General features: G+C 57.5%; 2 protein-coding genes across 3 annotated transcripts in view; one reads left to right on the top strand and one right to left on the bottom strand.

Annotated features, from left to right (window-relative positions):
• The window catches only part of Cdh23 (cadherin related 23), a 390176-nt gene that overhangs the window by 324761 nt on the left and 37434 nt on the right, over positions 1 to 27981 (top strand).
• Vsir (V-set immunoregulatory receptor) lies at positions 6271 to 27981 on the bottom strand. 2 transcript variants are annotated; one of them, XM_047551948.1, is made up of 7 exons: positions 27763 to 27979; positions 18002 to 18430; positions 17404 to 17460; positions 11892 to 11999; positions 8548 to 8575; positions 7377 to 7570; positions 6271 to 7214 (listed from the first exon to the last, which is right to left on the bottom strand). In XM_047551948.1, exons 1-7 carry the CDS (start codon positions 27842 to 27844, stop codon positions 7177 to 7179), a joined length of 936 nt encoding a protein of 311 aa, XP_047407904.1. In that variant the 5' UTR covers positions 27845 to 27979; the 3' UTR covers positions 6271 to 7176. The 2 variants fall into 2 exon arrangements, with proteins under 2 accessions (XP_047407904.1, XP_047407905.1); XM_047551949.1 differs by lacking the exon at positions 11892 to 11999 and having other exon boundaries at positions 27763 to 27981.

Below are 27981 nucleotides of genomic sequence, written 5' to 3' on the forward strand. Positions count from 1 at the left end.
CTGCCCCAAACATAAACAGAATTCTGCAAGTGAGGCAGGGGTAGAGAGTAGGTTTGGGTGGGCCCCTGACAGCTGTGCTACCTCCCTCACTGATGAACTCCACTTCTACCCCTCACCCTGCACCTGTGGCCCTGAAGGGCAGAGAGCTGGTCACTGGGACCCATGAGTCCCTGAGGAGTAAAGGCCGGATCAGGCTTCTCTTTGGTCCCCAGAGAAATGGGAATTTAAAGAAGTAGGACACCCTCCCCAGCCACACTTAGCCAGGTGGTCTGCTGTGGTGCAGGCAGTCCCTGGAAAGCTTGGGATTGGTCCCTGTGGCCAGAAAAGAGTTTCTAACTGTTGGCCAGACCCTCTGCAGAGACCCCTCCCAGCCCCATAGGGACCATACGCCCTCCCTCCTCACATCCCAGGCCCTGACAGCCATCCCTCTGTGGAACAGGGTTGGTCCATTCTGCTCCCTGGTGACAGTGTAGGAAGTCTGGTGACATCCACCCTCCTATCAGTCAGCACCAGCTGTGCTCCCCAAGGTCCCAGGACCACCATCCAGCCACCAGATCAGCAATGGGGCTCCTGAGTGAAGGACCCCCAGGCTTTCTCTAGACTGTAATACAGACAAACAGCCACAGGGCCAATGTGCAAAAGATGTACAGGAGGAAAAAAGTTAAGTCAAAAGGAGCTTGTAATCCCAGTAGCTCAGGAGGCTGAGGAAGGAGGATCACAAGTTTGAGGCCAGCCTCAGCAATTTAGCAAGACTATTTCAAAATAAAGAAAGGGCTGGAGATGTAGCTTGTGGTAGAGTGCTCCTGGGTTCATTCCCCAGGACCACCATAAAAAAAATCTATCCCTTGTTCAGGGGTCTCCCTGCTCCTTCAAGTTGGGAAAAACTCCCTATCAGCTGAATTTTGCAGGAGACACCTCAGGAACTGCAGTAAGCACGGGAATCTAGTTTGGCCACTTAGCGTTAACTGTTCATCCGTCACCCGTGCGTTCAGCCTGTGCTCCCCGGACGCCATGTGCCGGGCACTGGAGATGCAGGTGAAGACATTGAGGTCCCTGGAATGGAGAAATGCAGTTGAGCAAGGGAGGTAACTGGATGTCCCTGTAGGGCACGGCCATGGGGACAGGGCACTGAGAGGGGCTGGGGAAGGCTTCCTGGAGGAGGCAGCACCCCGCCAAATGAGTCATGGTTCGCACAGCCAGAGAGGAAAGCGCGTTCTGGGCTGGGAGCAGCCTGAACAAAGGCCCGAGTGGGAGCAGTACTCCAGGCGGGTCCTGGGAGCCCAGAGGGCAGGCCCCGGGCAGCACTGAGCAGAGGGCAGGGCTCTCTACCTGCACAGCCTCCCGGTGACATTCTGGAGAGCTGGTCCCACTCATTCCCAAGAGGCCTGCTGCTCCCTGTGGCCTCTCCGAGCCAGGGAAGGGATGGGGCAGGAGCTGGCAGGCCAGGGCCCTGTGGTCTGCCAGCCTTGGCATTTGCCTCTGAGGAACACTGTCCCTCCATGAACAGAGCCAAACAGAAGGCCACCAAGAGCAAGGCCCGTCTCTGCCATTGGGCAGATGTCCCTGCATGTGTGTTCCAGAGGGGGAGGGGCCGAGCCCCGCGGGAGCAGCCAGAGGCCCGAGCAGCCTCAGGCCTTCGTCCTGAGAGTCCGGGGAAGGTCCCGCGGTCAGATGGGAAGGGAGGGCCGTGTACCCGCCAGGATCTGTTCAGAGCAATCCGCAGGCCCCCTGGCTGTCCTCTCATTGCCACCTGCAGCTACTGCCTGGTGTCCAGTCAGCCTGACTGGTGGAGGACCAGCCTTGCCGGGAACAAGGGTCTGAAAGAGCCATTCGCTCATCCGTTCAGTACCTAGGATGCCTGAGCCTGTGCGCTGGCGGGAAGTGGCGGTGGAACGGACCCGACCCTGCCCTGCTCAGGCGCGGGGCTCAGAGCCAGGCCCGGGAGCGTCTTCTCAAGTAGGATGAGGGTCTCTAAGCACAGGGCCTGCAATTCTGCCGCCAAGAGCTTCCCCCAACCCAGAGAAATCCTCTCTCTGACCCCCTCCCGTCCTCTGCTTCTCTCCCCGGCCCCTCCCCTGGTTTCCTGAGAGCCTGACCTTCTGCCAGCAGCCCAGTCTGTCTCCACCCCGCCCTCGGCCTGTCACCCGGGCCTGGAACAGCAGGGCCAAAAGGGGCATCAGGGCCGGCCCGCAGCCTGCCACACGATGCCCTGCCCCGGGACCAGGGGAAGGCGTGGCTCAGCTTGGCCCTCTGGCCAGCTCTAGACCTCAGGCGGGGAGGCCAGGATTAGGGGAGAGGTCTAAGCGGCCATCAGGGAGACCCCAGCAAGAGGAAGGGCTGGGCCCATGAAGGAAGGACAGAAGGCAGCCGGCAGGTCAGGGGCTGAGCCCCAGCCTCGGCGGCACCTTGGCAGACGGGTGGGAAGGGAGGCGGGGACAGCCTCAGCCTCCCCACCACCTGGATCAAAGCCGATAGGAAACATAACCCCACATGACAAGCCTGGCTTTGAGGCTGGCGGGCGCCTGCAGAAGCTACCTGTCCGGCCGAAGAAAAAATGTCCCGCCGCCACTCATACACAGGCCCCAGCAGTGCTTGCTAGTCTGTGAGCTGGGGACAGTGCCCTTGGCAGGTGGCCTCATGTCTTCAGGGAAAGGGGCTCTTCTGTTCATTGAACTTGGCCCCTGGTGCTGTTGTGAACCCTGCTTCCCTGGGCTTGAGTTCAGGAAAACCCCATCTGCCCTTTCCTGGGTTCACACCATGTTGGCCGCCCTTCTTCAGCTCTGAGAGAAGGATCCAGGCTCTTGCTGCTTGAGGGGTGTTCTGCAGCTGCTCGGATGCTGTGCCTCCAGCCAGCTGAGTTCCTCCAAGAGACCCTATGGCTCAGCACTTAGCTGAGGGGTTCTCCCTCCCCCGGCCTCTGGTGCAAACAAGTGGGGTGCATGGGCTGCTGGGCCCTCCAGGGGTCCTGCAGCTTCATGGCTGCCAGGCAGAAAGTGGGGAGCAGGACCTGAGGCGGAAGGGTCTCCTGGACCCATGAGAAGAGAAGGCCGAGGTCAGGGCCGGCAGAGAACAGAAAGAAACACTTGGGTGTGAAGTGAGGTAGAACTGCGGACTTGTGGGCACAGGTTCATCTCTTTGGACAACAGTGGATACTTACTATACACAAGTTCAAGGAGAAGGCCACACCAGGCCCTGGCCTATAATGCCATTCAGTTCAGTGAAGGGAAGGCACGTAAGCCCAGGACGCAGGAAACCCAAGCATCAGTCCCACAGTTCACTTGTTTTGACAAGATGCGAGCCTTTTAGAACCTCCCATTTCCCAATGCATGAAGTGGGGACACTAGTCTCCCAGAATTTGGGAGAATCAAACAAGTAACATATGAATGTGACAATGTTTTGGAAGTACAGGATATTATAACAGAAAAGGCAAAGATAAGGCACGCATACTGCCACTTGCTTTTCCTGTGCCCAGGGCAGGCATTGCTAGCCGCTAGCTGATGTCGGCACTTTCTCAATAAGCTACATGAAGACATCACAGTCCCTCTCAACACGTATTACTGGAAGCCATCCCGATAGATCAGAATTGTGAAACAGAAAAACACCTGTCTCCAGCCTGCACAAGCTCAGACATTTTTGCCACTGGTGTGATCCCACCAGGTTCACACACAGCTACTAGTAACCAGAGTTGGTGGAAAGTTAGAAGTGGCCCTGTCCCATACCAGCGGTCTGGAGAGTGGAACCCTGGTTCAGCCCGCCACTCAGTAGCTGTGGACCAGCTATCAGTTTTGCAGCCAGGTTCCAAGGCCAGACTGTTACTGGGCCCCACCCTCCCAGAGCTCAGAGAGAAGTCAGAGATTCACTGCGGCCTCCCCAGCATTCATTGGGGGAAGCAGCAATGTAAAGCAGAGTGTGCTCAGGGGATGGGCCAGACAGTCAGGCCTCTCTGTGGGCAGGGCATGCACTCCATGGGGTGCAATTGCCTTTTTTGAGAGGGCTTTGCACCCGGCGTCGTGGTTGGCAAGCCTGGTTCCTCTTTGCCTATTGTGGTTCTCTGAGCAAATCTTAGCCCAGCCAGCACAGCCAGGCTGCTCCGGAGTGCTCCAGCTAATGCCCAGGAAGTCCTCCTCCAGGAGCAGGGCAAGCTGATAGGACAGGACCTCTGCAGCCCTTGCCTGGCCACCTCTTCCCAACCCCCCTCCACGGAGCACTCCCTGACGGTGGCTCTGTGTCACCCTCTGGGCCAGGCCCTGAGCTGCTGTGTGCAAGGGAAGCACTGGCCAGGCAGGGGTGAGGGCAGCCCCAGGACAGGTCTTTTGAGAAGCAGATCCCAGGGGTCCTGCATTCCCACCCCCACAGACTCCTGGAGGCAGGGCCAGCCTGGGCAACAGAGCGCCCCGCCCCCGAGTGTCAAGCCGCCCCTACTGCCCGGCAGAACTTCCCGAGGAGCCTCCCATTCCAGTGCCCCGCCTCTCCCTCGGAGACCTTTGCTAACCATGAATGTCAGGAAAGAGATTAAGACTCCCCAATTCCTGAGTGATCACCCAACAAGGAATTAGCCCTAAAAGCAGAGCTATCCCTCGCAGGGTCTCAGACGGTGCCAGGAACCGTGTACTCCAGGAGCCGCCTTGCTAGACAGGAAATGTCCTTGAGGCCCCGGGGCTCCTCCTGCTTCCTGGAAGCTCCTCCATGCTCAGGCCCTCCTCACCCTGCCCCAGGCCTCCTCGCCTACAGCCACCAGAGCAGGCAGCTCAGGGGCACCACCATCCTGGGTGACGTGGCGTTCCAGTGCCCTGGCCCGCCGTGGCCGCAGCAGGAAGGGTGTCCATAAGGCCATCGCAGGCGTGGCTGGTGGTCATGGATGAGATGGAGCCTGGAGCTCAGAAGTAGATTTCACTGAAAACAGGAAACCACGAAGCTGAGATGTGTTCGCTCGCAGGGTCCAGAGAAGAAGAGAAAAGGAGCCAGGCAGGAGGAAGCCGGGCAGGAAGTGCGGTGGCTGTTCCACCGGGGCCGTGGTCTCGCTCCACAGAGCAGCAGCCAAATTCTTAGAAGTTGCTTCTGTATCAAGGTCCGAAGCAAGGGCTGGGTCCAGGCCAGCGGCCCCAGGGGCTGGGCAACACTTCTTGACCTGGGCGCACTGGAGTCGGGTCTGCGGGTTTGTCCTTCGACTCTAGGGGACCTGCAGCCTACCACAGAACCGTGTCACCTCCCAACTCCTGCTCAGCGGCCCCAGGAGCTATGAGAACAGTGTGCTCTGGCAGCTGCACTGAGTGTCCAAGCAGCAGAGGGGACCCTCGGGACAAAGTAGGAGCCAGGTTGTGGTGTCCTGGCCACTTGAGGGATCACTTCTGTGGCGAGGTCTGTGCTTGCTCCCTCCTCAGGATCTCCAGGCCTGACCCTCAGTCCCAGAGGGGCCCATGCCCTTGTCCCGACAAGGTGGCTTGACTGGGCTCCCTGGCCAAGGCCCCCTGCTGCCTGCAGCCTAATGCTGGTCCCCTTTCCCTCCCCATTTACCCAGATTTCTATCTGCCTGCTGACACCAAAATCCTGGTTTTCAGCACCCACATCCAGCTCAGCAGAGCCAGTGGACACTGCTGGAAGACAAAGATTGGAGCTATGCCCTCTGTATGCCCAGCGCTCCTGTCCCACTGGAGACTAGAGGGGCATTTGCTCAGCGCAATCTACCTCCTCCCTCCTTTCAGGCACCACCTACCCTGTTCTATCCCAGAGTGACCTCTTTCCGCTTCTCCTGTGCTTTAAAATCCTTCAAAGGACTCCCCTTTATTCCACACAGGACTTCCTGTGTATGCACGTATTAAAAAAATAAACCAAAAAAAATAAAAATAAAATAAACCAGCAGGGAGCAGCGGCCCACGCCCGTAATCCCAGCAGCTTGGGAGGCTGAGGCAGGAGCATCTCAAGTTCAAAGCCAGCCTCAGCCACTTATTGAGGCCCTAAGCAACTCAGCAAGACCCCATCTCTAAATTTTAAAAATCTATTAAAAAAGGGCTGGGGATGTGGCTCTGTTGTAAAAGTACCCCTGGATTCAATCCCTGGCACCCCTCCCACCCCTTCAAAAAAACCCAGATCCTGCCAGACACGGAAGATGTAAGCTGAGCAGAGCGATCTTCTCTGTCCCGCTCCTGCCCTCCCACTGGACAGCGGCACTCTGATGGCACGCAGCAGGAGACCACATGCGGGGGCGCAGCCCCCGGGCCTCAGGGATCCCGGAAGCAGAGGGTGTTTAAACCGGTGTCCCCAGTCCATCCATGGGGTTTGCACCTGTTGCCCATGTCCTTTTAATAGCACCCCCTTTTCACACTCAAAAGTATCCCAGTAAGGACACCCTTGCTACTGACCATGCTGAGCAGTGGGAACAAGGGACAGGGAGGGCAGGGAGGGGTCCTGCTCCACTCACATTCCCAAAAGGCCCCACCCTCCCTCCCTTGCCGTCATCTGTGATGAGTGGCGCAACCTCTGGCCCAGCCTCGAATTGCTCAAGACACCAGTGGGTTCACAGTGACCACTCGGCCCCAGCACGCACTTCCCATTTGGGGGCCTCTGAGGACCCAGCGCAGGCAGTGGGAGCCCCGGATGCACTTAACCTGTTGACAGATCCTCAGTGACTCCGCTGGTGGGAGGAGCTGGGGAAGTTCCAGTGGTGGGGGAGGGGCAGCTCGGCCCCAGAGCCCCAGGGGTGCAGAGAGCGAGGTCCACAGAGCACCAGCTCAGGTCAGACAGGGAGCCAGGCCAGCCACCGTGGGCCAGCGTCTCTCCACAGCATGTCCTGCATCTCATGCCTGGGCCGGAGCCACTGAGGAGACCAGGCCAGTGCCCACCTCAGCCCCTCCATGCCGCCAGGTCCCAAGACTCCTATCCCCGGGCAAGAGGCTGCTGGGGAACTGGAAGATCTGGGACCTCTTAGGAAGTAGATCATTTGGCATCTGGCGATTTCAGGTCTCTGGAAGAATCCGCACCCCAACATCCTTGGACAGGAGTGAGAGGTCCAGCACCTTCTCCCCTCCCTCACGGAGCATCCAGAGTGGTGGAGGGTCCAGGCATTGGGGGTAAAGCAGAGTCTGGGCTCAGAGCAGGAGGGAGGGGCCGAGGACACTCACAGGGCCAGCCCTGGCTCAGTTGCACCTGCCCCGGACCCAGCCTCTGCTGCCCGCTGGGCTAGATGGCCTCAAAATTTGGAGAGTCAGGAACGGGGTCTGTGAAGGAAAACAGGCCAAATGAAAGGGGGCGCTGCTCTGTCCCTCAGCCCCCAACCCATACCATGGAGCTGTGAGGACTTCCCGGGGAGGGTGCCCTGGTAGACCTTGGGGTCCTGACCTTTACAGGTCAAGATGCTGGAAAGGTCAGAAAGCACTTACCCAGGGACGGGAAGAAGACGTCCCCAGGGCCAGGAGGAGACAGGGGAGTGCTGGGCTCGGAGAGCAGGTGCCGTCCAGACTCAGAAGGCTGACGCTGGGCCACATAGGACAGCGGGGGCCTGGCCTTGGCCTCGGGCATCCCCTGGGCAGGTGGAGAGGCCTCAAAGCCAGGATTTTCGATTCCTTGGGTGTTGCTGCCAGCGAAGCAGAATGGAAGGTCACCTGCTGCTCAGTACCTGCTGCTCTGCCCTTCCTGCTGTCCCCTTTCCTCTCCTCCTTCCCCCTCGCCCAAGCCTCAGCAGCCTCTCTGGCGAGCAGGAGCCAGGCCACGGGGAAATGGTGTGTGCCCTCTCCCACCTGCCTGAGCTGCGGGCCTCAGGGCAGCCCCAGAACTGATCACAGTCCCTCCTGTGGTCTGTCCTTCGGGAGGACACAGGCAGAGGCACCTCCAAAACACCTGCCTCAGGATTTGGGGTCACGTTTCTCTTGGGTCTGAATGGTTAATGGCATTAGGATTGAATGTCCCCAAAGCTTGTTTGGGCTGAGAGGAGGGTTCTCTGAGATGGGAAGAGGACAGCCTGTGAAGGTCCTCAGCTCTGAGGTTCCGGCAGGATCACTCACAGGACCTCTGCTGACCTGTCTTGGAAATTGTCCCTTTCAAACACAGAGGAGCTCTGGGTTCCGTCTCGTAGGACTGGGGGTCAAGCTCCTGAGCGGGGCTCATTCCTGGGCCCAGCTTCCAGGCCCAGCGTCCTGCCCGGAGCCACTTGCTAACCGTCCATCCCCGAGCTGCCGTCCACCTGGGCCCTCCAGTGTCTGCACTCCTGCCTGAGCAGCCCCACCGCTGGCTGTGGGAGGCCCCGTGGGGAGGAGCCACCCGCTCCAGGTGTGGGGCTGGACTGGGCCTGCTGGCCTCCTTTGCATGTTTGGTGTCAGCTGCTTCCTCCCCTCCCGGGCAGACCACCAGGGCCCAGAAGGTGGCTGCTCAGCACTTTCAAGCAGAGTCAGCCCGCTGGGTGAGGGGTGGGGAGAACAGCCAGCCAGTACAGATGCAGCAGCAGTAGCAGGTGGCAGATCCGCCCCTGACCAGCTGTGCCAGGAGCACAGAGGTCTCCCTTCCCTGGCAGCTGACCGAGGGAAGTTTTCTCAGAAAAGTCTGCATGGGCCTTACCTGTCCATTCGCACCAACTCCTGGGCACCTAGGGACAGACAGAGAAGCTGGTCACAGAGAGGAAGGTTACCCTGATGGCGGATGGCCCCTGGGAACTCTAGGACAGTGCCCGGGCAGGGCCCTGCTTGGCCCAGATTCCACTTCTATTTACTCAGGGGGCCCACGTGTCTGTCCAGCAGGTGGGCCCCAGTGAGTGGCCCATTTTGGCTAAAAGGGAAACGGGCTGGAATTCCAAATGTGGGAGACAACATTCACCACCAGGAAAGCAGAGGCGACCAACCCTGCCTCCTATGGCTTGGCTTACAGTGTCAGACCTTCAGGATTGGCGTGTCCACCAAGGCCTGGCTCCTGAGTTTGCTAACTGTGGTTTCCTGTTTGGACATTTGTCCCCTTCTGGTCTTGAGCCTTAACTTACTGGGTGGAGTATTCAAGGTCAGTTCCTAATTAGAGGGTTCCTGGTTCTCTCTGCCTCATCCTCCATGTTACCTAACAGAGGTGACATCTATTAGAGGAAGCTTCAGGGATCTGAGCACCCCATGTCCCAGCCACACAGAGCTGCCGCTGCCTTGCCTCACTCTTGGGGTCCCCAACCCCCAAAGTGGCCACCAACTAGAAGCAGGAGGTTTAACTTCCCTCTTTCTTGCAGCTCGCCAGGGTCTCCTGCGGGTCCTCACTCTGAGGAGACTTACTGCCACTATGGGGAAACAGCTGTGGGGGAGGGGCACCACTGCAGAACAAACTGGGAAGTTTCACAAGGGTTCTGAAAATTGGCCAGAACCACGGCCCTGTTTACGGGGTGACTCTGTGTGGCAGGCTCCTGGCGGGCGCCCAGCGTGGTCACCTGCTCTCATCCTTTCCTCCACCCTCTGGGGTAAGGATGCTAGTCCCACTTTAGAGCTGGGGAAACCGAGTCGTGGTCTAAGGCTGGATAGGAATCCACACCCAGAACACCGTCCTGCTCAGGGCCCCCTGCCCCGTCTTGCTGTTTTCACCCGAGTGGGGCTCAGTCCCCAGCACCCGCTCCTGGCCAGGGCCCGGGCAGCTCCTTCCCCAGAGCGCACTGCGCTCCCCTGGCCTGCGGCCCGCCCGCTCTGACCAGCTCCGCCTGCACCCTGGGATTTCCCGGGACGCCTGCAGCTATATCAAGCCTCGCTGCCTCTCCGCCTGGCGTCTGGGCTCTCTAGGGATGTCCCCCTCTGTTACCTCTTGTCTCTGTCCCTAAGTCTGAAATCATACGACGATTCTTTATTCTCTTTTTATTTTCTTTTGGGATGGAGAGGGGACTGGCCTCAAAGTGTTTTTGTTAGAAGATAAATTGTTTTCTGCCTTTCTGGAGGAAGAGGCTAGAGAGGAGCCGCCTGTCACAGAACAGCGCTTGTTGAGTTTCAGGGGCTGCGCGTACCATGGGGTGGGCAGCATACCCTCCCCAGTCCACTGTACCCGCACACCCCCGTCCAGTCCAGTTCACCTCTGCCTTCCTGGTGCAGACCAGGACCCTCCTAGGAAGTGCCAAAGGCCAGACCTGGACTGAAGGTGTCCAGGTGTGAAGCAGCAGGTACTGGTGACCCCCAGTCCCCTCCCCACTCTGTCCTCAGGACACCCCCATGGCGTTCTGGCCCGGGGCTGTCCCTTCTCTGATTCTCCTTGCCCCAGCCACCCCTGACCCCATAGGTCCCATGGGACACAGGACCCCCTTGCGGAAGCGGGGCAACAGAGAGGAGCGCGGCCCACCCTACCCAGCCAGCACCCCCGCCCAGAGCACGTCCGATTTCCAGTTCCCGTGCCCTCTTCTGACCGCCGGGAGGCAGGCAGTGCTGTGGTCTGCAGGGAAGGGACAGGTGCTCTCTGGGAGCCACACCAAGCTGGGCGGTCTCTGTCCTCACCCCTCCCCGCCCACAGGAAGGGCAACAGGGGAAGGCAGCGGCTCAAGGCAGCCCTGCAGCCACCCCGGCCTGCTGGGCTCCTCTTCCACTCCGGCCCCAATTCTGTGCCACCCAACGCCAGCCCTGTGCCTCCCTGTCAGGAGGCTGCATAGGTGTTAGGGGAACAGGGAAGTCCTGAGAGTAAGAGAGAGGCAGTTCCAGTCGCCAGGTGATCCACCCTGGGGCTCCAGGCAGGGCCTCCGGGAGGTAGGACAGGGAGGGATCTCCAGCTGAAGGTGACCTGATGGCAGCAGTCCACCCTCAAGTACCTTCTGCAGCCAGGCAGAGGGGAGGTGGCTGGGAGGCATTGCAAAGTCAGAGGCCCCCATCCTCCTGCTCTCCAAGGACTGAGGCTGGCCGAGGCTCCCAGCAGGGTCAGGGGAGAGAAGGGACACTGTTACCCAGAACAGGGATATGAAAGGTGTTTGAGGCCATGACCTTGAAGCCTGGTTCCCCCACTTATTTGCTGTGTAGTTCCTTAGGAAAGACACAACCTCTCTGAGCCTTGATTTGCTCACGGAAAAAACATGTGTGAGCAAAAACAATGGTGGCACCAAGGTCTAGGGGTTGTTCTGTGGACTAAGTGAGGGAAGGTGGGTAACAGGCCTGGCACAGAGTGGGGCACAGCAGCCCCATTTGCTGGTTTGTTGGTTCTGATGAGCATTTGGATGATATGGTCAAATTACGTCCCTTAGAAAGAGCAAGGGTGCAAAATTCCAAGGCTAAGTCCCAGCTCTGCCCTCGTTGTTAGGTAACACTTGTTTACTTCTTCTTTTTTTTTTATTTTGGTACCAGGGATTGAACCCAGGGGCACTCAACCACTGACCACATCCCCAGCCCTTTCTTGTATTTGATTTAGAGACCAGGTCTCGCTGAGTTGCTTAGGGCCTCGCTAAGAGGCTGAGGCTGGCTTTGAACTCGCAATCCTCCTGCCCTAGCCTCCCGAGCTGCTGGATTATAGGCGTGCACCACCACGCCCAGCTTTGGTAATTCTTTAATACATTGCTCCCAGGCTTCTCCTCTGTGAAAGGGAAGGGCTTAGCCAAGGTCAACTCAAAGTCCCCTCCCACTTCTGATACTCCAAAACTCATTTTTGTCCCAGAAATTGCTACTAATGATAAAATAAACCCATCCATGCATTAAAGTAGGTCCCCGAGGATCTCTGAGTGATGCCGTTTTTCAAAATCAATACGAGCTCCTCCAGTTACTCCCTGTGATTGATTACTCATTCATTCAGCAGAGTTTTGGTGAGCGCCAAGCCAGCACCGGCTGGGAGCCTAGGTACCTGGCAGGCACTCGGGCCCCAGAAAACATGCGCCTGGGTCTCCTCCTCTCTCAGCCAAGGAGCCCAGCCAAGGAAGGGAAAGGAACACGCCCGCCTGGCACCTTGGAAACCCCAGGCCCCCGTGGGCAGGTACTCACGGCGGTGGGAGGCGGCCTGCCTCTGCTTGTAGACCAGGAGCAGGATGAGCGGCAGGCAGAGGATCCCCACGATGCAGGCGCCCGTAGCCAGGGCTGCAGCCGTGATGTCTGTAAGGGCAGAGAGGCGGCCAAGGTGAGGCCCCATCCCCACTGCTCCCCCAAAGGGAAACCGAGGCCCAGAGAGGAAAGGCTGGGCAGCAGGGGACCCAGCAACTCCGTGACCTGTAGAGGCCCAGGGGGTCTGAGAACCTCCTTTCAAAGTCACAGCGATCCCCAAGGTGGGTCCAGAGCACAGAGAAAGCAGGCCTGGGGCAGCTGAGGCAACTCCAGGGAAGAGAGACAGACCCGCCCACGAGGGAGAGCTGGACCACCCTGGGCCACAGGTTGTGCCCAAGGAAGCGGGGCTGGGCCCCGTGAGGCATGCCTGCAATCCCAGAGGCTCCGGAGGCTGAGGCAGGAGGATGGTGAGCTCAAAGCCAGCCTCAGCAACTTAGTGAGGCCCTAAGCAACTTATGAGACCTGTCTCTAATAAAATACAAAAAAGGGCTGGGGCTGGGGCTCAGTGGGTAAGCACCCCTAGGTTCAATTCCCAGTACCAAAGAATAAAAAGGGAAGTAGGCCTTTCACAGACACTGTTCCACAGAGTTCAAGGTCAAAAGAAGCCCTTGCAATGAAAAAGTTTTAGAAATAGAGATGATGGTCCCACAGTACTGAGAATGTAATTCAGTTGCATGGCATTGAATTGTCCCCTTAAAGAGGGTTAAAATGGCACATTTTATGTCATAGGTGTCTTACCATAGTAAAAATAAAAAGCCCCAACCCCCCCCCTGTCAAGGGACCCCTTAGCTCTGGTGGGGATCCCAGGAAACCCCACCTCTTAGTCTCATGCACACAAATCATGGGGGGAAATAACTTGGAACAAGAACTTAGAAAGATGCTCATCCCTGTCTGATGTTTTTGAACGCTGAGCTTTTTAAATCACCAAAAAAAAGAAAAAAAAAGAAAGAAAGAAAAATAATTCAGAAGTGTCTTCCTCCCTCTTGAGCTCCACGGCCCCTCGTCTGTCCATCTAGCGCCACTGCCTGCGTAGGCAGCAGATATGGGATCGTAGGACCGTGCTGTCCTGCTGATCAGCGCTGGAGCATCTCTCTATGTGAGAGTGGAGACCCGCCCCATCTGCTCAGGCTCTATTGCACGCGGCTCCCCCCAGTTTATAGGACCGCGTCCTCCTGGTGGGCGTGTTGGCTGCCTGTTTGTTTTGCAGCAGGCCTTCTGGGGCTGGCATCCCTGGCCACCCGGGAAGGTGCCTCTGAACACATGCCTTCCTAGCGAAGTCCTGAGCCAGAGGGTGGCCTGGGAGTTTTCTTCAGGCGATTGCTAAATTGCCCTCCAAGAAGGCTCTGCGGCTCCGCAAGCCCAGCGGCGTGGGGAGGGGAGATTTATTTTGGTCCAGCTGCTGACTGCAGGGGTGCTGCTGGGAACACATGAGCCCAAGAACCACGAACGACCGATTGGCATAAATGCACTTCCTTCCCACTTTGCTCCCTTCCCTTGACCAAAGACGGCCGAGACCTCGTGGCAGTGCAGCTTCCCCCAGAGAGCTTGAGGGGAGGCAGGGAGGCCGGGATCTCAGTGTTGCCTTTGGATTTTATTTGGGAATACAGGCCATGCTTTTTTTTTTTTTTTAATCTCATTGTATGACCAAACAACCCAGCGGTGTAAACAAGCTTGCCGGGGGTTTGTTCACTTGGCGGAAGAGAACAAACCGTTTTCAAGCACTTTAGAAGCACTCTTCCGTACAGGAACAGTTGCTGGGCTCATTACCAAACAAGTTCCGCTCCACATTAAAGCAGGCTCCCTGCAGATTTTAGCCAGGCTGCATCTTAACGTGGAATACTGAAAGTAAAAGCGTTCGGTAACTCAGGCCGTTCCTGTTTCCAAACCCCATCAAAGGACCTCAGGGTGGGCAATGTCTGAGGTGCTGGCTGCAAAGCACTGTCTTCTGGTCACCAAAGCAACACTTAGTGTGCTCCACCAGGTGCTCACAGACCTCTGCCTGGGAGGCTCCCCAAGTGGAGGGCCCCTCAGGAGATCAGCATCGAAAACCTGAGTTTTTCTTAGAACCTGGGCTGAGAATTGAGGCTGGAGAGGGGCTCTGGGGATGGGCGTGTGGGCCCAGCTGCCCTCTGGAGTCGTGAGCATCTCTGCAGAGCCCAGCCTGGCCCCGGTTCCCCACCCCTCTCCCCATGTACCCCCAGCGCTGGGCCAGCATTCACTGGGGGTGCTTGGTCGCTGATCCAGTGTCAGGCTCGTCCTGGGGAGGTAAGGCTCCGGCAGAGGTGGTTGCCAACCCCTCACTAGGGCGTGTGCCAGGCCCCCACAGCACAGGGTAGGGCGGGAGGGAAGGCCGGCCAGGCTCCTCCTGGTGTCCACACGGAGGACAGAGTTCTGCTTCAGAGGGTGGGACAGCCAGGTCCCCCAGGAGGAGGCTGGAGGAGGGCAGATGAAGCACATCCTGCTGAGCTGGGGGGTGGAGAGAAGCAGAGAGGGCACAGAGCCCCCTTCCCCAGGCTCAGTGAAGAACAGCAGCTTCCGGGCAGTGTGGCAGCCACGTGGGCTCCACCTTCCCCAGTCCCTGTCTCCGTCTCCTGGGACCTCCTCCCCACTCAGGTGACTTGGACTTCCACTTACGTCAGAGTCTAGCTATTCCCGCACCCAGGGATGACATTTAGAGCCTTAGGCTACAGCTAGAGAAGGAAAACTAAAGAACTTCTTGGCTAGAAGGTTTGCTAGCTGACCAGGGGCAGAGGCTGCTGAGCAGCACCTGTCTTAGAGCAGGGACTGGCCTCTTGCCAAAGCATCCAGCACTGGGCCCTCAAGCAGTGACAGGTCACCAGGCACATGGCTCTAGAACAATCTGCCTGCTGCCATCTGTTTGCCACCCTGCCTTGGCACAGGGGGATGGATGAGTTGACTTGGAAGTTGGGCATCCAGAAGTAACAATAGCCACACCTATAGGGCACCTACTACGTGCCAGGCAAAAGCACTCCACATGTAATACCTCATTTTAGTCTCACAAAAACCCTGGGAAGTAAGCACTGTTTGAATCTTCACTTGGCAGATGAAAAATGAAGGCACAGAGAGGTTAAGCAACAGGGCTGGTTCAGGATCCACATTCTTAACCACTTCACCCCACGGCCTTCCCCAGAAGGGACTCAGGTTGCAACCACGGTGCGCACAGTGGTACTAGTTACCAATGTTTTAAAATTGAGAGAGTTCATATACAACCTGGTGTCTGACTCTGCCTGAAAACTCAGCGGCTCTGGCAACACTGGGCTCCCATCCTGACACGCAGACCGCTGATGGGATACTTGCCGCAGTCCCCACCCCTCCCTGCTGTCTTACTCATCAGCTCCATAGACCTGGGGGCACGCGAGTTTTCCACCCCGACACAGCCCCTTGGATGACCCTGATGCCTCACTGTCAGAAGGACAAGAGCACAGCTGCTCCCATTGCTTAGTTTGAAATTGGTACCCAGAGTGTGGCAGAGCTGCTCAGAGCCCCACACCCGACCCCCACGCAAGGTCAAGTGGCTTCTCACCCGGAAGTCAGTCTTAGTGCCCACTGTATAGGCTGCTAAACCAAGAGTCTGGAAGAGGGAACTTTGGGAGTCCTCAAAGTCGTCATTCCCTGCCCTCAAGAGCTGTGACAGAAGCAAGCATGTCCCTCTGGGGAGCGAGGCTTCATTGAGTCTGAAGAGTAGGACAGGGATGAAAACAGCAACACCCCCAGACACAGGTGCCAGCCACAGAGCCTGACCTGCTTTTGGAAGTCAAGTTCAAGTTCTGCCGGGTGTCCTGGGACTCCCAGACACCTTCCTTTCCCTGCGCGCCTCTGGGTCAGGAGAAATGATCCCAGCCTCCGCTCCCTCTCCACTTCACCCCCTCGGCAGTCCCTCTGTCCCCCAGACTGAAATCAGACAGCTTATTTTCAGCAAGTCACGTAGACCCAGGGGAAGGTGGTGGCCTGCAGGCAGGTGTGTGACCAGAATCCAGCACTCTGACCTTTCCTCTCGGCTCTGGGTCGGAGAGCAGGAGCAGGGCCCCTCACCTGCCTGAGGCTGGCTGTCTGCAGCCGTGGCCCCAGGGCAGCCAAGGCGTCTGCGAAGGGCCCCTCGGCTCCACGAGAGGTTGTGGAGGAAGAAGTGGGACCGGAGTGTCTACTCAGAGTGAAGGAGCCGTGGGGAAGTGAATGTCACTCACACCCCACCAGGTTAGCCACCCGTCCCATGCACACAGTCCTGAGCGGCTGCCCCAGAAAGTGGCCAGTCAGGGGAAGTAAGGACGGCAGGGGTGGTTTGGTACTGAGGTTACACTCTCGAGCTCTGCCGTGTGGCTGGGCCCTCCTGAGATCCACAGAGGTCTAACTCAGACCGAAGTGTATGTTCTAAATTTTGCTTCTGGACGCTCTCTTTGTTGGCTGAAAAAAAAAAATGGGTAGTTTGAAGCCAGGTGTGGTGGCACACACCTGTAATCCCAGCAACTGGGGAGGCTAAGGCAGGAGGATCGAGAGTTCAAGGCCAACCTCAGCAACTTAGCGAGGTCCTAAGCAACTTAATGAGACCCCCTTCTTGAGATTAAATAAATAAATAAATAAATAAATAAAAAGGGATGGTGATGTGGCTCAGTGGTTAACCCCTGAGTTCAATCCATGGTACTGAGAAGAAAAAAAAAAGGAAAAGAAAAAATGAGTTGCTTGAGTGAAAAGTTACCACCGCCTTTGAGCTGGGGTTTGCCTGGGGCTGAAGTTTAGCTGTCCCCCTTCTGGCTTATGCCCTCATGCACGTCCACCTAGAGGCCAGGGACACAGTGTTCCCTTCTGTATCTCTGGGGCCTAGGCAGGGGCAGGTCCACACAGGCTTCCTGCTGAATGCTGGGTGGCCAGAGGTTATGGAAGCCACGGCCCTCTCCTCTTAGAAGAGCATCTCTAAGATGTGTCCCCTTAGCTGCTGTCTCCAGGCTGCTGGGCTTTCTCGCCTGACCTCTGGGTGCTCGGTCACCCATGACTGTAGTGTCCCCTACCCTGAGGGCAACACTGCATCTGACAGTCACTCACTGCCCTGCACATCCGGCCTCCACCCCCAAGGTGGGAAGGAGGGGACGTGAGCAAAGCTAAGCAGACTTGTAACCAAATTCCAGCTGTGCTACTCCGGGCGGTGTGTTTGGGCAAATCGTGGCACCTGTCTGGGCCTCCATTTCTGTGTATGTGGAGTGGAAATGGTGAGGCCTGAGTCACAGAGGGAGCGGCGGCCCCTGCGGGGAACATGGAGCAGCTGGAAGGGGGACCGGCTCCTGGGGTCCCAGCCAAGGAGGAAGCAAAAAGCCTGGGAGGCACAGGGAGGAAAGCGTGATCCCCGTGCACGAGGAAATGAGGTCAGAGTTCAGAGCCGGGCCTGGGCTGCGGATGCGGACAGAGAGCAGAGGACTCCCCGGGGACGCGAGGGTGGTCTTACTTTCACTCTCCCCAGGGGAGGATGGATACAGGATGCATTTGGATGGACTGTCTTTGCCTGTGGGAGCAAAGAGAAGGGCCGTCAGCTGAGCGTCACTCCCAAAAGGCCGGGGAGGCCCACGAAGCCCACGTGCCCCTCGCGTGTGTCACGGGTACGCCAGCTGCAAGTTCATACCCCGCTCATTCTCATGCCACCCCCAGGGGCAAGAGGGCTCCTGCGGGCACCCACACTTCTATCCAGTCTCCAGCCCTTGCCTTCTTAGCTGGACAGACGCGCACACACACACACAGACACACACACAGCTGCTTAGCCAGCCACCAGCTCACACCAGGGCACCTGTCAGTCATGCCAGTGCCTAAACCCGCCACGCCACGCCACCGTGCAGTCACCCTGCCAGCCCAGGTCTATGCACATGAAAAGCCACAGACGCCCCTCCCCCTCCATCACACCGGCTAACCACACGTCCACGCCCACACACAGCCACTCCTCCTCCTGCCCACACCCGCTGCAAGGCCAGTGTCGCCATGGAGTCCCACGCACCATCCAGCAGGTCGCCTGCCGCAGCACACGCCCCAGGCCGCGCACAGCCGGCCCTCACCTCTCTGCACCTGCAGCTCCATGGCCCCATGGACCCTGTGTTCCGGGTGGTGGTGCCTGATCTCCACCACCAGGCAACAGTAGAGGCCGCTGTCCCCCAGGGTCAGGTTGCGCAAGGTGATGGAGAAGTTGCCGTGGTGGTCAGAGGCTGACGCCACCCCGCGGCTCTGGGCCAGGTCCTGGCTGCCATTGGCGGCGTGGTGGTCCCAGTGGTGCAGGCGAAGGTTCTGCAGCGTGAGGTTGCGGATGGGTCGGTGCTCCGAGCAGACTTGGACCTCACCCCGCGAGCTGCGGTACCACGTCTTGTAGAAGGTCACGTCGTGCCCTTTGGACACAGGGCCCAAGAGCCTGCAGGTGAGGGTGACGTTCTGTCCCTCGGGACACATGTACAGGGAATATGGCGTGGCCACCTTGAAGGCTGCCACCAGACCTGCTCAGAGAAAGGACACCCAGTCACCTGCCTGAGAGCGCCAATCCCCCAGCCTCGCTTCTCCATTGGTACAGAACGCGCCCCAGCCTCGTGGAAAGAGCCACACTAGCCCAGCCAGCTGGGGCAGCCCTGGGAGGGGGACCAAGAGAGGAGAGATCCAAGGCAGCCAGGATGTGTCCCCTCCTGGTGGCTTTGCCCAGGGTGGCCCTGCACTGCCAGCTTTGATGCCCAGCATTGGTACATGCTACCCTGCTGGAGGCCATCAGTCCCTCTGCCTCTTCCCATCTCCTCCCCAGTGGGCACTTATTACGTGCAAGGCCAGTGTCAGGTGCTGCCCTTCACCTGATGCCAAACACAGGGAGCCAACGGCCTTGCCGACAGGCAGGCCTGCATTCCTGACACAGGGACCCCGCGGACAAGGCAACAGCCTTCCGGGGATCAGGGTGCTGGTCAGGGCACTTATGAAAGGAGGGAGGGTCTTCGGACTTGATGGTCAGGTAGGATTTAGCAAGTAGAAAGAGCCTGAAGCAAGGTTGCAAAGGAAGCCGGAAAACCCAAGGCGACTGAGGGACAGGGACGAGGAATGCACAACAGGTCGGCTCATCCACGCCTCTGCCGCCCTCTTGCCCTTAGAACCATGGTCTAATTTTTTTTTTTCCAATAAGCAATCCTGGTCCTCTTGACCCTACCCCATTTCTCCAGTATTTAAGTATGTCAACCCCCCGAAACACTGGCTTTTGAAAACAGAATACTGGGGAAGAGGCTTGCTCCTCTGTCTAGCTGTCTGAGTCTCGGTTTCCTCGTCTGCACAGTGAGGAACACACTAGCTCCAGCACAGGGCTGAGGCAGGGCGGGGGAGGGAGCGCCCGGGGAACGCCTCCCTCCGCAGACACAGGAAGGGTCGCCGCTGGTATTGCACCACAGGGGCCGTTGTTATTTTCATCTGACATCTCAGGGGCTGTAGGCCCAGCAGACAGGGAAGAAGGGTTTGGAAATAGGTTCAAACAAATACGTCCTTTCACTGCCCCAGCCAGGACCCAAGGTCACACAGCCTCCTCCTCCAGGCGCCCCCTCCCTGCCTCTAGACCCCAGCACCCTCAGCAGCAGGCTGGGGGCCCTACCCCAGAAAAGCCAAAGCCTTGCCCACTCAAGAGAGAGGCAGCCTGCGTGGCTTTTGGAGTGAGACCAGCTGCCCTGGAGTCCAGTAGCCATGGCTCTGAGCCTCAGACTCCTCACCGGAAAGCAGAAATGAAAACATCTCCCTGGTGGACTTGAGTCGAGGATTAGTGATAATTTACATGGAGTGTTCTGAAACCAGTCGTTGGTGCTTAATACAGGTGAGCTAGATAGTTCTCTGATTCAACTCAAGACCCGTTTCCTAGGAGTAGGGGGGAAATGGAATGGAGAATCCAGCTTCAAATTTTTCCCACTACAGTGTGAATGACTGTAATGGTTTGTGATCCAATCCTGGAGTGCTTGTGTATGTAAAGGAGAGTATCATCGCTGGGCCTGGTGATGTGCACCTGTAATCCTAGTGGCTCAGGAGGCTGAGGCAGGAGGATCATGAGTTCAAAGCCAGCCTCAGCAACTTAGTGAGGCCCTAAGCAACTTGGCAAGACCCCGTCTCTAAGTAAAATATTAAAAAAGGGCTGGGGATGTGGCTCAGTAGTTAAGCACCCCTGGGTTCAATCCCAGGTACCAAAAATAAATAAATGAATAAATAAATAAGTAAATAAAGGAGAGTATCAGGAAACAGCAAAGCCATGGTCCCAAAGCGTACATCTGCAGTAGAGTAGATCCAGAAGGTAAGGAAAACAGATATACCAGGGCCTTCTCCTTGCTCTGCCTAAAAATGGAGCCAGCCTTTTGGAAGTCATTGCCAGGGTGAACTGAGACTTCAGAATTTCTTTGGAAAGATCCTCCTCTCATTTACAGACCCAGGAAGGAAACCGATTTGACTGTAAATTCCAGAGGGTGTGAACTCAGAGCCTGGAACATGGCGGGCTTCAGGTAAAGCAGGATCCAGTTTACACTGTAACAAGAATAGCACGTGTTGTGCGCGAGGCTAGGGCTGCGGCATAGCCAGCAATGCCGAGAGGCAGTTGTGTTTAGTCCCATTCCGCTGCTGAGGAAATCCGGCGCGCAGAGTGGCTCACTGAGGATCGCACAGTAAGCGCTAAAGCCAGAATCAGACTCAGGATTAGATGCCACACCAAAGGAAAAATTTCCCAAACTGGAAGCCCACAGGCCACGTCCAGCCTTCAATCATTTCATTTGACCCTCCACGCATTTTAGATGGTTTTGCTAGCACGTAAAATTCAGGGATTTGATATGAAAATTCCTGATTCCTAACTGACTCCTCTGAAAATTAAGCCACACCAAGCCAGCTCTCCGCGAGGCAGCTGTCAGCTGGAGCTAAGCAGCAGCCGCCCCTTTCTGCTTGCCACAGTCCTCACCACTCCCTAATGCCTCCACCTGCTTCACCCTCTCATCAGATTTCCTCGGCTCCATGGACATTTGAATTTGTGACAGGCTCCTGGTTCCTCAAGCTAGCCAGAGTGGAGGCTTGACTGCCCAAGCCCATCCGTGTGACCCTCAGACTCAGACAGGAGTGGAGGCCAGAGCAAGAAGGGAAGCACAAAGCCGAGCTCCGTGGCAGCCTGGGGCCACCATGTATACAGAGGTGTGGATGGGTGGGGCCCAGATGTGGGCTTAGTGGGGAGGCCATGTGACCAGGGAGGGGACCAGTCACCAGCTGAGAGCCCTCAAAGGCCAAGTGGTGATGCTCCAGGGTGGCACCAGGACAGCGAGAAGGGACTTCGCATCACTGAAGGACTTTCCTTGCAAACCCCCAGGGGGACACAGAGACCCCAGGAGAAGGGGCATTGCTCAATCCCACCCCCCTCACACATGCCCCCATGGGTCCCAAAGGACCTCTTCCCCTTTTAGAAAAAAAAGGAGAAGCTGCCCCGGACTGGGCGGGGCGGGCGGAGGGTGGGCGTGGTCGGTTTCCAGCGCAAGTCCAGACAGGAGCGGACAGGGGAGCGCTGTCCTGGGCGCGGGGGAGCAGGGCCAGAAGCATCCCGCCGTGGAGTGTGAGGCTCCAGCGGACTGCACGTAGCCCAGCGAGGGCGGGCGCGCCTGCGCACCAGCCCTGTTCTCGGGATGTGTACCGTCCGGCTGGAATTATAATTATTTGGCAGGAGGATGTTGCTTATTGTCAGGAGCAGATCCTTTTGGACACCTGGGTCATTGTCAGAGACCGGGGAAAGTGGGTGGGGAGGAAGGCCCCCAGGTCCAAGGGGGCCAAGAGTGGGTGGGACAGGAAGGTGACCCGGGCCCTGGCCTGAGCGGTGCCAGGCGGGAACCTTCAGTCACCTCACCAGGCCTTGGCTCCCAGGCGCACCTGGGGGAGGAGAGCTATGAGCCAGGAAAGTTCCGGATCTCAGCAAGATCCTGGGGTCCCGGTGCCCACTTAGCTGTGCCCTTGCTGTGTGACCTTGGGCACCTTCTTTGGGCCTCCCTCTCTTCATTTCCTTTTGAGAAACTCTCCACATTCCAAGGTCACCTGCACATCTGGGACTCTGTGGGCCAGAGGGACAGGCCAGGCTGTTTTATGACCATTTCTTACATGTTAGGCCCTTGTCAAGCTCATTTAATTCTCCAAACACCCCCTGATATGGGTATTATCATCCCTACTTTAAGGATGTGGAAACAGACTCAGAGATGTCAAGCCACTTGCCTAAGGCCACACAGCCCTATGTGGCTGAACTGAGATCCACGCCTTAGACACCCCAGCTCTGCCGATTGCAGACAGGAAGAGCCCCCCACCCTCCAGGGGGTGGAGCTGACACTCATCTTTTAGCTGTTGAGAAAGAACTGACCCCAAGTTGACCCCTATACTCACTGCCTCAGACCTGAACTGAATCATTCTTTCATTCCACAAATATTTAGCAAGGTCCTAAAAGGAGACCAAAGCAGAGGCATGTTCTCAGAATTTAGCCCTGTTTCTCCACTTTCTAGCTGGGGCCTGGCCACAGGTGGAGCTTGGCCTCTGGTTAACACTTCTGCCCCAGTACAGGGGAAGGGACCTCGGTGCCCTCACCTCTTTCCACCCAGCAGGCCCCTGGCGAGCCCCGTGGGCGCGTGTGGGTGTGGACAGGCCTGCGTATTTTCCCTGACAGGCATGAGCTTTACCCACGGTCACCAAGGCAACACCCCAGCCTTTGGAGGTGGGTCCCCAGCTTGATTAGTCAGACTCCAAGGCCCCACCCAAACAGCTGAACTCTGTCCAGCTGCTGGGGTTGCCAAGTAAACACTTATTAATCGCCTGCTGTTGCTGGTGCCGCACTAGATGAAAACTGGTCCCTGGCCGCACAGGAGGCCCCAGCAGATGTGGGACCTGCCTGTAGCTCCCAGCCAGGCCCCGTCCTCCAGAACAGCCCACGGGCTACAGGAAAAGCTGGGCTCTGCCTTCGTCAAGATGTAAAGCTCAGGGAAACAGAGGCAGAGACCGACCAGGATGAGCCTGCTGGTTCTAGAAAAGGAAGTGCCCCAGAGCGAAGGCTGAGGCCCTGAAGCCAGCAAGTCTGCCCAGGGGGCTCTCAGGCCCACGAGGACAAAGGCATCTCTGATGTGTTTATTGATACCTGCCCCAGCAGGAAGTGTCCATTCACGTCGGACCAAGGAGGCCGGGAAGGGGAAGCCAGGCTCTATGGGAGGAAGCCACACTTCCAGCACCTTGGGAAGCCGTCCGTGCATCTGGGGCTGGAGTCTCCTGGCCAGTGTGCCTCCCCAGGGAGGGCCTGGGCAGTGGGCCAGAGGCCTGGCTGGGATGGATGACTCCACCCTCGACTCCAGGGGCCTCCCCGGGGCTCTGTGTGCAGCAGGACCACAGCCTCCCCTCAGAGCCACTCTGTGAGGATGCCCTGAGCTCCCGTTCAAGTGCCCCCACCCCTACTGTCTGTCAGAGCAGGAGGCTCGGGGGTGGGAGCAGCAGCAGCAGCAGCTACTTTGGGCCGGGTGTGGTTCTAGGCACTTTGACGTAGACTCACTCATTGAATCCCCCCTACTGTGAGGTAGGTGCTGGAATCATCTCCACTTTACAGACGTCGGGGCTGGAGCGCAGAGAGCTCTAGAGCTAGCCCAGGGACTCCCAGCGAGTAAACTGCGGCAGGAATTTGAACCCAGGCCTGCAGAGATCTGACGCCCCCCTGCCCCCCATTACTCTCCAGGGACCAGAGGTAGCCGGGGAATGGCCGAAGGCCCCACCTTCTGCCCACAGACGGACAGATGGCCTGACCAATGAGGGCTCAACTTGCCTGGCAACATCTATAACTTAGGTAGTTTTACTTTTGGTTTTACGATATTGAATAACATTGAATCATACAGAGAGAAAGTCATTCCCTTTTCAATTCTCTCTCAGTCCTGATTACATCAAAGAGAAAGTCCCAGTTTGATGCCACCTATGTCTTTTCAAAACATCTCGATGTAAAGGCTAATTTCCTCTCTTCCTCCTCCTCTTCCTTATTATCATCATCATCATTATTGTTAAAGGGACAGCAGTAGGTTTCAAATTCAGAACTTTCCCCGGACTGAAGTTTCCAGCTAGCATTTAATAACTTTACTTGGTTTTCCTATTATGTATTTCTATGATTTTGTTCTATTTATGGCAGGTGATACGGGCTTTCCACTTAAGATGATGATAAAAAGTTTCCTTTTAAAATCTACTTACCTAAACAAAACAATGAGTAGATTAAAAGGAAAAAAATAAGTAGATATGACAGTAGGCAGACACAACCAAAATCACAAAGGGGATGAGAAAATGGGCTCAGGAAACACCAGCATGGAATTACCCTTCAGAAGAGAGTCGACCACTTCACTGAGACCAAGTCACCCTGAGACCATCGTGTTTGGGATCCCACGATGAGTGACTAACAGAGGCAGGACTTAATCCCAGATCCCCATGGGAGATAAGATCCTATGTGAAAAGGCTAAAGGAGCGGGGCTCGCTCGGTCAGCAGCAGAACAACTTCATTACTGAATTGCTGATGGCCAAGATGGCGGCCACCGTCTCTGTCTTTGGGGATGATCAGAGTGAGCACATGGACCAAATGAGATGAGACACAAAAAAGGTCCCACAGAGATAAGCGACCCCTGGGCCGGCTCACCTTGAAGCTGCTTGTCCCCATCTCTGGAGGACCTTAAGAGGAGAACCTTTAGGGGCATTTCAGACTCCAAGTCCCTCTAGATGTCTGTGAGTGACTGCCCAGCCTGGGCCTCCTCAGACCCCAGGATTCTGGAGAATCCCATCCTGGCAAGACCAGTCCACACCTTCCCGTGTGCTGGGTACTCTGAAAGGCCCTGCAGGCAGCAAGGAGCTGACAGCCAGCCAACCAATGGCAAGTGGTCCCCAGAAATGGAGAGGTGACATGTTACACGGCATTCACGAGGCTCAGCCTCCACGTGAGGTGTCTGCTCATCGGCTCTGCGTGGGCTGCCTCTGAGGAGGGGAGACTGGTAACTTGAAGTGGGTGCTGGGGATCTTGCCCCATGCGACAGAGCAGCAAATGGCCCGCTTGGGATTTGAGCCTCGGCCTGACTGACTCCCAAAGCCAACTGTTAAGGGAGAGCTGGGTGGAAAGCTGCGGTAGGCGGGACACACGACCCGTGGCGCCTGCTTTCCCTTCCCACAGTCTTGCCCTCGGAAGGCCACTGCCATGCCAGAACTGCTGGGAGACCCATGGGGCTTCTGAGAGCACAGTGACGACCCCTGGCTTAGCCTCCTCTGGTAGCCTAAATCCTGGTCCCTCGAGCTCAGCATGTGGGGCTCCAACACCACCAACAGGCCAGATGGACCCTGGAGGGCCCTCCCGTCCTTCCTCCTGCTCAGGCCTAAGATCTCATACACCACGTGGAGGCAGCGATGTGCCACCTCCTGGGCCACCCTCTCCCAGGAAGGTCAGGCCCAGCACAGAACCTGTGCCCTACTTGGGACAAACAGGAGCAATTGGCCCAGCTCAACTAGGGGCCCCCTGGTATTTTCTGATCCCTGGGTATATCGCCTGGCACAGGGTAGATGCCCCCTCATCCCCGCAGACTGGCATGCAGGCTTTTTCTCTCTACTCCAGGGCCTCTGGGCAGTGGGCCATGGATTTCCTAAGAGTTGACCACTGCTGTGTCAGCCTTGCCACATGGGGTTACTCAACAAGCAGCCTCATTTACCATGAAGGGGAAGATGGGGTCACCCCTCCCGAAACCCGGCACACCCCCACAATTGAATGTGTTGGTCCCAGAGTTTGGAACTGAGCCAGCCTGTGAGAGCAGAACAGGATAGAACCTTCCACGATCCTCGGAATGTCTGTGGGGAAGAAGGGGTGCTGGCACCTTGGGGTCTGCTGGCCCCAGAGGTGCCCCCCCACCCTTCCGCCCTGTCTCAGGACATGAAAGGGGCATCTCCCATGTTTCTTGGGTTCCCAAGCGCCTTGTTAACCCAGCTGGAGAAGAGGACTGCCCCAGCTCCTCCATCTCCCTTCCCCAGGCACAAGGGCTTTAACCTCGAGTGACCCTGCCCAGGGCAACCCAGCGCCCAGCATTCTCAACACCCAGACCCTGCTGACCAGGCTGTGCCCAGGTCCCCTGTGTGGTCCCCCCAACTGCACAGGTTACTAGGTAGGAGGAGCGTGACTGTTACAGGCAGTGCTGAGCCACTCCAATAATGAGAGAAGGCTTCTCCAGACTCCATTCAGTAGCAGCCCTGAACTGGTCCCAGGGAGAGACGGCCCTTGGGTGCACCAAGTAGTTTGAGCAGCTAAGACCTCTGGGAGTGAAGCCTCCAAGCTATGGAGGCAAAATAGGGTGAGGGGTGCTGAGCTCCCCTGGGGACACCTCCATTACTGGATGTGCTGCAGCTGAGTCCCCAGGCCCTTGTTCCCTAAGACGGTTTCCCAAACTGGGGCTGGGAGCAACTCAGCCAAGGGAGGGGCATGAAAACAGGAAGGGCTTCGTGGGGCCACTGGGGGAGAGGGCAGAGCTGGTGGCCCAGGGTGGGTGGGGTGCGGGTCTTCCTGTCTGCCACCACCATCCCCTGCTCCTTTGGAAGCCGTGCCCTTCCATGAACCATGTGTGGACTGCACCTTCCCCACAAGCCCACCCCCCCACCTGTTGGGTGTCATCTTGAAGAATATCCAGGCTGGGGCTTAGGCCACTCCAGACTTGAGCTCCCTCCTCCTTATCAGAGGCCCAGGCCAGCCTTCCAGTGCTAGATAACAAGCCACCTACAAGCACCCCAACTTGTTTCCTGGGTGTCTTCCAGTTCTCTGTCTCCTCCTCTCCCTCTTATCCCATCTTCCCCCCTCCTTCTCTTCTTCTGACCTGCCCATTGGATCCCTCTGCCAAGCCCTCCACTCCATCCTGCCTCCCTCTGACTCCCTCCATGACTCACACTTTCCCCCAGCCCTCCCCATCATGTTTGGATCCAGAGGCTGCCTGCCAGCCCCCTCTTCCCTTGAGTCTCGGCTTCCTCAACTCTGTTCAGACAAGAAGCGGGGACCAGGCTGTGGGTACCAGGGTCCACATCCTGCCCCCAGGAGCCCCTGTGTCCTGTCCAGGACACCTAACGGAGTCCTGACAGGGTGGACTGTGGAAGTGTGGGACTTCTATGTCTGAGCTTAGGATATTAAGGCCACAGAGATGCCACAAATCATCCAAGGACCCAGAAGGGGCTCTTGCTGAGCTTGGAGAGTGTCCCACATCCTCCCCAGTAGCCACAGTGATCTCTGAGCTGCAGCCTTCAGATGTCAGGAATTTGCTGACCCTTATTCTGGTCCTCAGACACTCAGAATAGGGACCAAGTGGGTAGAGCTGTCCTGGGAGTGGACAGTGCCCTCCCTGATCAGGGTCCACCCAGGTTCAGACAGGAATGTCCCCAGGGTACTGGAGCCCAGAGGCAAGAAGGGCAGGGAGATGCCAGAGCTGTCAAAAGGCAGTCACATTCACTAACTCACACTGGGGCTGCCTCCACCTTGTCCCTCCCCTGTCTTGCAGAAGCTACTTGTGCCCTGTGCTCTCTGGGTGAGGAAGGGTGGGACAGGCAGTCCTCAGGGGACAGTCTTGCCTGCTCCTTGAGCAGCTGTCAGTGTGCAGATGTGCCCAACACCAGATGAGGCACTTGGCACCCTGCCTAGTGATCCCAGCAGCCTCAGTGCAGTGGAGTGGAGGTCACAGCAGGCTGAGGGGACTCATGGGGTTCTCCTATTTTGCTGTGTCCCTCCCATGACCCGCTGTCCTCTCTCAGGGCTCTTTCCCAGCGCCCAGTTGCCTGGGGACCTTACCTCGGGACGCAGCCAGGAAGAGAGCGAGGAGCAGGGGCCCCCAGCGCCAGCCACCGGCCTCAGGGACCCAGGTGACGCCCATGTCACGGTGGGGCAGAGCGGTGTCTGGCACAGCGGGACGGAGCGGGCGGTGGGCGCTCAGGATCACTGCCGGAGCGCGCAGCTGGCCGGGGCAGCCTCCCGAGTGAGTGCAGAGCCAGTGAGCGGCGGGCGGCCGAG

The sequence above is a fragment of the Sciurus carolinensis genome, chromosome 5, assembly GCF_902686445.1.
Source record: "Sciurus carolinensis chromosome 5, mSciCar1.2, whole genome shotgun sequence".
Classification (NCBI taxonomy): Eukaryota; Metazoa; Chordata; class Mammalia; order Rodentia; family Sciuridae; genus Sciurus; species Sciurus carolinensis.